Raw genomic sequence first — 12,674 nt, 5'->3', positions numbered from 1 at the left:
TAAGTGTAAACACTCGGAACCAGTTTCTGAAACAATCTGATTTTCTGCAGTCATCAGATTATTAAGTGTAAACACACTGAACCAGTTACTGACACAGTCTGATTTTCTGCAGTCATCAGATTATTAAGTGTAAACACACTGAACCAGTTTCTGACACAATCCGATTTTCTGCCATCATCAGATTATTAAGTGTAAACACTCTGAACCAGTTTCTGAAACAATCTGATTTTCTGCAGTCATCAGATTATTAAGTGTAAACACACTGAACCAGTTTCTGAAACAATCTGATTTTCTGCAGTCATCAGATTATTAAGTGTAAACACACTGAACCAGTTTCTGAAACAATCTGATTTTCTGCAGTCATCTGATTATTAAGTGTAAACACTCTGAACCAGTTTCTGAAACAATCTGATTTTCTGCGATCATCAGATTATTAAGTCTAAACACACTGAACCGGATACTGACACAATCCGATATATATGTATGTATGTTAAAGCATCATTCCAAAATTTGTTTACAAATTCAGATATCGTGAGGTTACGCAAAGTACAGTCGTGTGCAAAAGTTTTTGCACCCCAGTCCAATTCCATATGACTGTTGCTTTTGTAAGTGACAATAAGTTAACACGTCCTCTATAGAGAACACTTTAACGCACAATTACTGTCTATTTGCTGAATGAAACATATCAAAAACAAATTAAAACACAAAATGTGGCCTGTGCAAAGGTTATGGCACATTTTATACTTTTTATGTTTCATTTATTTAGTTAAACTAAATAAATAGCAGTTGTGCACTGAAACGTGCAGGCAAATGTCACAGTTAAGTGTGCTCTCTGTAGAGGATGTCTTCTCTTCAAAACATGGAATTTGACATTTGAGCTTGTGCTTTTGACTGCATGTCTGTTGTGGATGGAAAAACGGAGTGAAATTCAGTCCTACTACTCCTTTAACAGCCAAAACAATCCAGACCCGGTCCTCAAACAGCCTTTTCTGGCTTTGTTAGAACAAAGCGTCTGAAACGTGGAGTGAAGTCTGTGAATTCTCTTAATTAATGGTACATATTTATATCACCGTCTGTTTGGGATACGAGCCACAGGAGACGCATTAAAAACAATTAAATGGTTAAACGTTTTAACAGAGAGGCGGTGGAAGTGGACAGCCGCAGGTGTGTGAACTGTACTGCGGTGCTGTGTGTTTGTGCGTGAGTGTGTGTGTTTGTGCGTGACTGCTCGGCTTGCGGCCGTAATAAATTAATCGTGATTACAGCAGCGGATCGTGATTAATTCATGTGATCATTGTTTTGTTTTCGTGCATTTTTGTTTTGCCTGCTCGGCTATAAATAAGTATAGGACGTTTAAACGTGGATGTAAATGCGCTTTTGGAAAATTTATGCATAATTAAACGCTTCCGATGTAAACAAAGCCGTTCAGAGTGGTTTGGTATGAAACGCCCTGTTCTCGATAAACTTACAGAGTCAGAACCGTTCACAGTGGTGGTGATAGGAACCAGACGTCCCTCTAAAAGCTCCTACAGAAAGTTCCTACATGAACTGGTTCTGAATTCACTGCCTGATGACTGAGACGCTGTTTTATGAGAGTTTAGAGAACTTCAACTCCATTCATGGTGGAGGGAGACATGCAGGGCGCTGTGCGGCAAAATAGTCCCCAAAGAAAACTCATTATTCCAGATTTTCCACTGTTTTCCATCATCGACATTCCATATAAGCTCAGAAGACTTGTGTAGGTTCTCTGGTGGTTCTGGATGGTAAATAAAGTGTCTATATCTGTGTTGTAGTCATGATGACGCCTGGTTCCCATCACCACCACTGTAAAGAAACCTGAACTATTTCACACCAAACCCTCTGAATCTCTTTCTACTTGTCTAGAGTGACTCCATAACGTAACAGACACAGAGACGCAGAGGGACGAGCTGGATGGACCACGAACTCGCAGACAGATAAAACTTTTAAACTGGCTCAAATGAAGGTAATCTGTTCTAACCAAGCTCCTGAGCGATTACATCAGGTTTACAGACGAGGGGAGGGGAGAGAGGGAGAGAGAAAGACGGAGAGAGAGAACATTTTAAAGTCGGGACAGTCAAAGGCGCGGACGTGCGAGGCATCCAGGAAGAGGCGGTAATGTGTTATGGCTACCCGCAGAGACAGCAGACACAACAAACACACACGCATCACGTAAACAGACTGCTGTAATGCATTAAAAACTGCAGAGCAACACGCCCCGGAGAGAGAGAGAGAGAGAGAGAGAGAGAGAGAGAGAGAGAGAGAATAGAGAGAAAACAGAGACAGAGAGAGAGAGAGAGAGAGAGAGAACCAAGAACAGAGAGAACAGAAAGACAGAGAACAGAGAGAGAGAGAAAGAATGAACACAGAGAGAGAACAGAAAGAGAGAGAAAACAGAGAGAGAGAAAGAACAGAGAGAGAGAGAGAGAGAGAGAGAACAGAAAGAGAGAGAAAGAACAGAGAGACAGAGAGAGAGAGAGAACAGAAAGAGAGAGAGAGAAAGGGAGAGAGAGAGAGAGACAGAGAGCGAGAGAGAGAGAGCGAGAGAGAGAGACAGAGAGAGAGAGAGAGAGAGAGAGAGAACAGAAAGAGAGAGCGAGAGAGAGAACCAAGAACAGAGAGAACAGAAAGACAGAGAACAGAGACAGAGAGAGAAAGAATGAACACAGAGAGAGAACAGAAAGAGAGAGAAAACAGAGCGAGAGAGAGAACAGAAAGAGAGAGAGAGAGAAAGGGAGAGAGAGAGAGAGAGAGAGAAAGGGAGAGAGAGAGAGAAAGGGAGAGAGATAGAGAGAGAGAGAGGAGAGAGAGAAAGAGAGAGAGGGAGAGAGGGAGAGAGAGAGAAAGAGAAAAAGGGAGAAAGAGATTGAGAGAGAGATAGAGAGCAAGAGAGAGAGAGAGAGAGAGAGAGAGAGAAAGATCAGAGAGAGAGAGAAAGATCAGAGAGAGAGAGAACAGAAAGAGAACAGAAAGAGAGAAAGGGAGAGAGAGAGAGAGAGAGAACAGAAAGAGAGAGAGAGAACAGATAGAGAGAGAGAGGGGGGAGATAGACAGAGAGAGAGAGAGAGAGAGAGAGAGAAAGGGAGAGAGGGAGAGAGGGAGAGAGAGAGAAAGAGAAAAAGGGAGAAAGAGATTGAGAGATAGAGAGCAAGAGAGAGAGAGAGAGAGAGAGAGAAAGATCAGAGAGAGAGAGAAAGATCAGAGAGAGAGAGAACAGAAAGAGAACAGAAAGAGAGAAAGGGAGAGAGAGAGAGAGAGAACAGAAAGAGAGAGAGAGAGAGAGAGAGAGAGAGAGAGAGAGAGAGAGAGAGAGAGAGAGAGAGAGAGAGAGCTTGGCTAACTCAGGTTGGCCTAACGTGACTCCACCAGATCAGACAGGTCAATCCTCTTAGCGTAACTCTCAGCGGCCCATTGTTGTAGCTAAGAACTCATACAGCATCTATTACAGGCTCTGACTGCAACACTGCACTGGAGCCTTCACCTCACCCAGTGGGGGTGTCACATAAAGAGACTACATAAAGACCACATTAATGTCACACAGAGACTACATAAAGACCACGTTAATGTCACACAGAGACTACATAAAGACCACATTGTCACACAGAGACTACATAAAGACCACATTAATGTCACATAGAGACTACATAAAGACCACATTAATGTCACACAGAGACTACATAAAGACAACATTAATGTCACAAAGAGACTACATAAAGACCACATTAATGTCACATAGAGACTACATAAAGACCACATTAATGTCACAAAGAGACTACATAAAGACCACATTAATGTCACATAGAGACTACATAAAGACCACATTAATGTCACACAGAGACTACATAAAGACCACATTAATGTCACACAGAGACTACATAAAGACCACATTAATGTCACAAAGAGACTACATAAAGACCACATTAATGTCACATAGAGACTACATAAAGACCACATTAATGTCACACAGAGACTACATAAAGACCACATTAATGTCACACAGAGACTACATAAAGACCACATTAATGTCACACAGAGACTACATAAAGACCACATTAATGTCACATAGAGACTACATAAAGACCACATTAATGTCACACAGAGACTACATAAAGACAACATTAATGTCACATAGAGACTACATAAAGACCACATTAATGTCAAACAGAGACTATATAAAGGCCACATTCATGTCACATAAAGACTACATTAATGCTACATAGAGACTACATAAAGACTAGATTAATGCTATATAAAGACTACACAAAAAACACATTAATGCTAGATAGAGACTACATAAAGACCACACTAATGTCACACAGAGACTACATAAAGACCACATTAATGTCACATAAAAACTACATAAAGACCACATTAATGTCACACAGAGACTACATAAAGACCACATTAATGTCACACAGAGACTACATAAAGACCACATTAATGTCACATAGAGACTACATAAAGACCACATTAATGTCACACAGAGACTACATAAAGACAACATTAATGTCACATAGAGACTACATAAAGACCACATTAATGTCACACAGAGACTATATAAAGGCCACATTCATGTCACATAAAGACTACATTAATGCTACATAGAGACTACATAAAGACTAGATTAATGCTATATAAAGACCACATTAATGCTATATAAAGACTACACAAAAAACACATTAATGCTAGATAGAGACTACATAAAGACCACATTAATGCTACGCAGGGAGTATATAAGGTGGGGTTTAGCTGGTGTATTAGAGCAGACAAATCACCGAACCGGGCTGCACTGCTCTCAGTTCCCCAGTCCTGCTGTAAAAGCCACTGGAACTCTACAGAAAACTCTACCATAAAAAGACTACATTCCCTGAAAAGCGCAACACAAGGCTACATAAAGGCTACGTAAAGGCTACATAAAGATTGCATAAAGGCTCTCCTTTAGCTGTCTGCACTCACAGAGGAGCGGCCTGGCCTGCAGATCTATATTTCATGAAGCCATTTCCTGTTTCCTGCTCTCCGCAGTTTCATAACAGAAGGAAAACAGCTGTGCTCTCACGATCTGAGCGGAGGAAAGAAAGGGGGAGAGAGAGAAAGAGACAGAGGGAGAGAGAGAGAGAGGTTTCCTGCCCATTCCTGGCCATCTGTGCTGAGTCTCTAAATGTCTGTAATCCCACCCAGACACACACACACACACACACACACACACACACACACACACACACACACACACACACAGCTAGTTTCCGAGTGACTTCATCAGTTCAGCAGGACAGAGAGCAGCACGAAAACAGCACACTTCCTCTCTCCCTCTCTCCCTTTCTCTCTCATCCATGCCTTTTCCTCTCCATCTCCCTCTTTTCTCTCTCCATCTCCTCCTGTCTCGTTCTCTCCCCCTTTCACCTTTTTCTCCCTCTTTCTCACTATTTTTCCTCTCTTCTTTCTCACTCTCCTCTCACTGTCCGTCTCCCTCTCTCTTTTATCTCCTTTCCTTCTCCATCCCGCTCTCCCACTCCTTCCCTCCCTTTCTCGTATATGCTTACTCCGTTCCATCTCCCTCTTTTCTTTCTCCCTCTCCCTCTCTCTCTAGCATAAAACTACACTGAAGCTCAATAGAAAATCAAAAAGCATATAAAGGCTCCATAAATACTACACAGAGGCATCATTACACTACATAAAGGTTTCATGAAGCATGCATAAACACGGTTGCTGTGTTCCAAAGCCTTGGCTGCATTTCTCAGCCCCTGCGTCACAGCGGGCCGTTCCAAAGTGAAGGACCCTTCGTATACGAGCTACAATTTCAGCTTACGTTCTGAGTGAATCGGAGGACACATCAGATGGATCCTTCCAGGCCTTCGGTTACCCACAGAGCGCACAACTGACATGGGGGAAAAAAAAACAACCACGAAAACGACGGAAAACGAAGAGCTTGTATTAAAATAGAAGTTGCTTAAGCGTAAAATGACCAATTCATTCATTCATCTGCCCATATAGCGTATTTTATTCAGTCATTATGTAGTTAGTCGTACTACATAAGATCATCTCCTCCATTCCTGTGAAGAAATGAAAAAGCAACAAACTCAACGCAGCGGCTCTGGTGACGTCACCACGCAGCCTCGTTAGGACTGATCCATCCATGCGTGACCAACAGGCTACGAAAGAGGAATCTTCATAGGACAGTCCTCCCGAGGACCCGCCCTCCCTCGGCTGCAGCCTGGGCTTAGGAACGCAGCGAATGGAAACAGTTCCATGAAGGCTACATGAGGCTGCACGGCATTGAGCTGAATGCTGAGTAAAGACCACCCTGGTGTTATATAAGCACTACATAAACACTACATCAATGTTACATTAAGACCACCCTGGTGTTATATAAGCACTACATAAACACTACATTAATGTTACATTAAGACCACCCTGGTGTTATATAAGCACTACATAAACACTACGTTAATGTTACATTAAGACCACATTAATGTTATATAAGCACTACATAAACACTACAATGTTACATAAAGACCACATTAATGTTATATAAGCACTACATAAACACTACGTTAATGTTACATAAAGACCACATTAATGTTATATAAGCACTACATAAACACTACAATGTTACATTAAGACCACACTGATGTTATATAAGCACTACATAAACACTACGTTAATGTTACATAAAGACCACATTAATGTTACATAAGCACTACATAAACACTACAATGTTACATAAAGACCACACTGATGTTATATAAGCGCTACATAAACACTACATTAATGTTACATAAAGACCACACTGATGTTATATAAGCACTACTTAAACACATCAATGTTACATTAAGACCACATTAATGTTATATAAGCACTACATAAACACTACATTAATGTTACATAAAGACCACATTAAATGTTACATAAGCACTACATAAACACTACATTAATGTTACATTAAGACCACAATGCTATATAAGCACTACATAAACACTACATCAAAGTTACATTAAGACCACACTGATGTTATATAAACACTACATAAACACTACATTAATGTTACATAAAGACCACACTGATGTTATATAAACACTACATAAACACTACATTAATGTTACATTAAGACCACATTAATGTTATATAAGCACCACATAAATACTACATTAATGTTACATTAAGACCACAATGTTATATAAGCACTACATAAACACTACATTAATGTTACATTAAGACCACATTAATGTTCTAAGCTATATTTTGTATTCTGTATCTGTTGTTCTTTGTGTTGTTCTTAAATGATGAAACGGTTCTTCAGATTGATGGAGAATGTATTGTATATGTTTCTATAGCACCAAAAAGGGCTCTGCTATTGTCACAATATCAAGCTTGTAACAACAGAAGAACCCTTTGGTGCTACACAGAACCCTTCTCAAAAAGGTTCTATGCAGAACCATATATGACACGTTCTCCATCAATCTGAAGAACAATTTCACCATGGAAAGGACCAATAAAACACTGACAATGGGCCTCTGAACCTAAATATAGAACCACTGTCACCCCTGAGCCAATCAAAAAGTCGATCTGAAGAACCACTTCACCATGCAAAGAACCATTTACGATCGCAAATGCTTCTGTGAGTGTTTGTGGTTCTATATAAACCCATTTTCTTTACTAAAGAACCCTTGAAGAACCATCTTTTTAAGAGTGTAGGCTTGATCCCCATCCTGAAAAGATGTATAAAGTCTGCACTTTTAAATAACTAAACAAGCAAGAACAGTTCAGACTGGTGACAGAAAGAGAAAAGGAGGAAAAAAAGGGTGAATGTGTGTTTGATGGTCCACCCATTCGCTCTAATGTAAAAACAGGAGGAGGAGGAGGAGGTGATGTGAATTAGGTTTGAGCTTTAAGCTCTTAGCACGGCTGCAACCCAGACAATACTGCATTAAAACGGCGAAAACTGGCCGTCACGACAAACTACACACACATACAAGCCTCCCACACTGGTGTGTGGTGTGTGTGGGCTGGACTGGTCTCCAGTAGGATGGAGGGATGGAGGAGACAGAGCCAGAGAATCTGTAGTGAGGAGAGCTGCCACTCAATAATATTTTCAGGCTTGGCCAGACACTAGAGGGCGCTCCCGAAGCAGGCCACAATGTATGGGCTTCTATACACAGTAATTCTGGCATACGGCTTCTACGGTTTCATTTAAAAAGCTCTATAATGTTCATATGATCCACACAGTCGCTCTGACAGACTGTAATACACTACAGGAAGCGTAGGGGGCGATACGGCTTCTACTGTTTCATTTAAAAAGCTCTATAATGTTCATATGATCCACACAGTCGCTCTGACAGACTGTAATACACTACAGGAAGCGTAGGGGGCGATACGGCTTCTACTGTTTCATTTAAAAAGCTCTATAATGTTCATATGATCCACACAGTCGCTCTGACAGACTGTAATACACTACAGGAAGCGTAGGGGGCGATACGGCTTCTACTGTTTCATTTAAAAAGCTCTATAATGTTCATATGATCCACACAGTCGCTCTGACAGACTGTAATACACTACAGGAAGCGTAGGGGGCGATACGGCTTCTACTGTTTCATTTAAAAAGCTCTATAATGTTCATATGATCCACACAGTCGCTCTGACAGACTGTAATACACTACAGGAAGCGTAGGGGGCGATACGGCTTCTACTGTTTCATTTAAAAAGCTCTATAATGTTCATATGATCCACACAGTCGCTCTGACAGACTGTAATACACTACAGGAAGCGTAGGGGGCGATACGGCTTCTACGGTTTCATTTAAAAAGCTCTATAATGTTCATATGATCCACAGTCACTCTGACAGACTGTAATACACTACAGGAAGCGTAGGGGGCGATACGGCTTCTACGGTTTCATTTAAAAAGCTCTATAATGTTCATATGATCCACAGTCACTCTGACAGACTGTAATACACTACAGGAAGCGTAGGGGGCGATACGGCTTCTACTGTTTCATTTAAAAAGCTCTATAATGTTCATATGATCCACACAGTCGCTCTGACAGACTGTAATACACTACAGGAAGCGTAGGGGGCGATACGGCTTCTACTGTTTCATTTAAAAAGCTCTATAATGTTCATATGATCCACACAGTCGCTCTGACAGACTGTAATACACTACAGGAAGCGTAGGGGGCGATACGGCTTCTACTGTTTCATTTAAAAAGCTCTATAATGTTCATATGATCCACACAGTCGCTCTGACAGACTGTAATACACTACAGGAAGCGTAGGGGGCGATACGGCTTCTACTGTTTCATTTAAAAAGCTCTATAATGTTCATATGATCCACACAGTCGCTCTGACAGACTGTAATACACTACAGGAAGCGTAGGGGGCGATACGGCTTCTACGGTTTCATTTAAAAAGCTCTATAATGTTCATATGATCCACAGTCACTCTGACAGACTGTAATACACTACAGGAAGCGTAGGGGGCGATACGGCTTCTATTGTTTCATTTAAAAAGCTCTATAATGTTCATATGATCCACACAGTCGCTCTGACAGACTGTAATACACTACAGGAAGCGTAGGGGGCGATACGGCTTCTACTGTTTCATTTAAAAAGCTCTATAATGTTCATATGATCCACACAGTCGCTCTGACAGACTGTAATACACTACAGGAAGCGTAGGGGGCGATACGGCTTCTACTGTTTCATTTAAAAAGCTCTATAATGTTCATATGATCCACACAGTCGCTCTGACAGACTGTAATACACTACAGGAAGCGTAGGGGGCGATACGGCTTCTACTGTTTCATTTAAAAAGCTCTATAATGGTGGTTGCAACAAATGGAGAGGAACTAAAGAAGGCAGCCTGGGTTGACTATCTGATCTATCATTGGAAAGTAGTTATAATCACTAAAGTTACAGTACAGCAGCTCTTCTGGAACATTCCCCAGCCAACATGCAGGAAAAGAGAGGGGGGAAAAACACGACAGTTGGCCCAAAATCATAAAAAACGACAAGCAAGTTACAACCAGGCAAGCACCCTGGAGCTTCTCTCTCTCTCTCTCTCTCAAGGAAAATGGAAAGGAAAACAGCTTGTGGAGCCGCTCAGCAGAGCAACCCTTTTCTGGTGTGACAGACATTTTCCATTCACACTCAAGGTGCATGAGAAAGTGACAAAGAGTGTGAGAAAGAAGGGAGGGGACTGAGAGACGGAGAGACAGAGAGAGAGAGAGAGAAAGAGAGGTTGAGTCCAATAAACTGAGTGAACAGAACAAATGAGATCAGAAGATAACCCAAACAGAGACTACCAACCAAGACTTCAGCCACGTCAACTCCAATCAGACGGAAAGCGGGCGGCCGGGTGCCCTGGGAGTGCCAGGAGGAAGTGCTTTAGGGAAACAGGACACATTTAAAGAGAGAGTTTGGCAGGAAATAATCCGGTTTTCCCGTCTTAACCCAAACGTAGCCGTTCAGCCGAGACACGTTTGATGTTTCTTTAGTTTAGCACTGGAGCTGTGAGGCTGTGGCAGAGAACTTGTAGAGTGGAGAGCCACCACTCTGTAATGTCTTTGGTTTCTCAAACACTAGAGGGCGCTCCCGAGCGAGTCCAAAACGAGTCGGTTAAGATGGAGCATTTGAGCAAAATTCATAGTTTATAAATGCTTAAACACTTTAATGTAAAATAAAATTCCATTACACCACAGAGCAGCATAAAACCTTTCAACGCCGAGTTACAGGAGTTTAAAACGGCGCCTCATGTAGGTCCATGACATCAGTGAGACCAGTCAGTACTCAGTAGCAGTGATGTAAGCGTCCTGATTTTTAAAAATAATTTTTAGTGAAACATCCTTCTACTTTCTAAAATTAAAAAGAAAAGTTCTGGTAAGTGATTAGAAAGTTCTGGTAAGTGATTAGGCGTTTTGCAGTCCTGTTTTTGATATAACAAGGGAAATAGGAAGTGGCCAGACTCCTCATAAACCGGCTCTGGCTAGGGCTGAAAGATATATTGTTTTTAATATCGAAATCGCTCAAAAGACTGCAATTTTCAAATCGCAACAGCTCCTATTTTAACTACCGTCCAAACCAACCAATCAGAAGCAACAGAGCACCAACATGACGCATACATAACAACGCAAGCCCAGCTAACCGGCAGTCTGGCACACTTTATTCAGTTTTCAAGCCTTTGGACACAAAAAGTGGTCTTCTTGGCCAAAAACACCCCAATTTAGATCATTTAAATCGCAGTCACAGCACTCGCCTGAAAAACCATCCATGGCTGATGCAGCTAACAAGTAATGAAAGCTTATAACCCACCAGCTGGCATCATCACGCATACCTGCATCATCACATAGACATGGATCAAGACTAACGCCGTCCTGACGTCCCAGGGACTATACAGTCTGCACACGGGCTGACGTCTAAACCGCTCTGGGACGCTTCAGAGGTGAATAACTTGTGTGTATGAACTCAACACTAAATGTCTGTAAAACAATCATAAAGTCAAGAATGTGGCAGCAGCTCCCACCCACACTAAATACACCCATGTTCAACCCAGAAAGTGTTTTAATGCACTTCATACGTGCCATCATATTCCTACTGCTAGCATAATAATCAGTTCCATTAGCCCAACAATGAGAATTCATTTATTCACATTTACGGCACTTGGCTGACACTCTTATCCAGAGCTAATTGATCAATTCACACAGGTACTTGAAGGTGGTGTTAGGAGTCTTGCCCAAGGACTCTTATTGGTATAGTGTTGGGTGCTTGTCCAAGCAGGGATTGAACCCCAGTCTACAGTGTAGAAGGCAGCGGTGTTACCCACTACACTAACCAACAGAGGTGGACGAAGTACACAAATCATGTACTTGAGTTAAAGTCGAGACCCCCAAGGTAAAATCTTCCTCCAGTAAAAGTAGAAGTTCCTCCCTTTAGACCTCCACTTGAGTAAAAGTACTAAAGTATTTCCCTTCAAATGTACTTAAGTATAAAGTAAAAGTACTAAAAGAGTAATTCTGGCTCTGATGTCCTGTTATCATTTTTATAACCAGACTGGCTTCATGAACTCATTTCAGGTGAAAGTCCTCCAGCGTCTCTCTTGGTAAACCAGTCTTTTAATAGAACGTCATTAATTAGTGACGCTGACGTCTATTAAAATGATCAGAAGCACAAAACACTGAAGGTAAACAGTTTCCATCAGGGAGAACCGAGTGGCTCTGAAATCACTTTTTACACACAAGCAAAGTTTCAGTTTCAGATTTATTTACAACTTAGTTCCAAGTTTAAGTTGAATAAAAACTGGCTTTAAACTCAGGATCACAGATGAGCTCCTTTACTATGTTGATCTGTAGGCGTCTGTTCATAAACATAAACCAGCCCAAACTCATTTACTATAAAATGAAATGGTGTTTGTAGAAATTCAGAAAAAAGCCGCGTCAGTCTCGACTGCATATGTGGACATATTTCTATATTGAGCTCTATTTACACAAAGTTAGGTTAGTTCATCATTTATGTTGAACAGACTCTCCCAAAGTTTTACGCTGCTGCGCTGACGTTGAACCGCGTGCTGCACTGGGTCGGTATGACCAACAGGTCAAAACCAGCTCTAAACAAAGTGACCGCTGGGCCCTGATTGGTGCTCTGGCTTTGCGCTTCTTTCGTTTTGACAT

General features: G+C 41.4%; 1 protein-coding gene across 3 annotated transcripts in view; it reads right to left on the bottom strand.

The window, feature by feature from the left end:
• Positions 1–12,674, bottom strand: part of ldlrad4a (low density lipoprotein receptor class A domain containing 4a) — a 125,239-nt gene that overhangs the window by 9,266 nt on the left and 103,299 nt on the right. The window contains exon 1 of one of the 3 annotated variants that reach the window (XM_017716923.2): positions 5,825–6,078. The exons of the other annotated variants lie outside the window; for them this stretch is intronic. Coding sequence (XP_017572412.1) covers positions 5,825–5,993 — 169 coding nt within the window. The 5' untranslated portion in view covers positions 5,994–6,078. Of the gene's footprint in view, positions 1–5,824; positions 6,079–12,674 lie in introns of those variants that run through there. 3 annotated transcript variants of the gene reach the window in all.

The sequence above is a fragment of the Pygocentrus nattereri genome, chromosome 27 (genome assembly GCF_015220715.1).
Source record: "Pygocentrus nattereri isolate fPygNat1 chromosome 27, fPygNat1.pri, whole genome shotgun sequence".
Classification (NCBI taxonomy): domain Eukaryota; kingdom Metazoa; phylum Chordata; class Actinopteri; order Characiformes; family Serrasalmidae; genus Pygocentrus; species Pygocentrus nattereri.
Note: the sequence above shows the minus strand (reverse complement) of the source record. Positions and strands in the feature narration are given on the sequence as shown.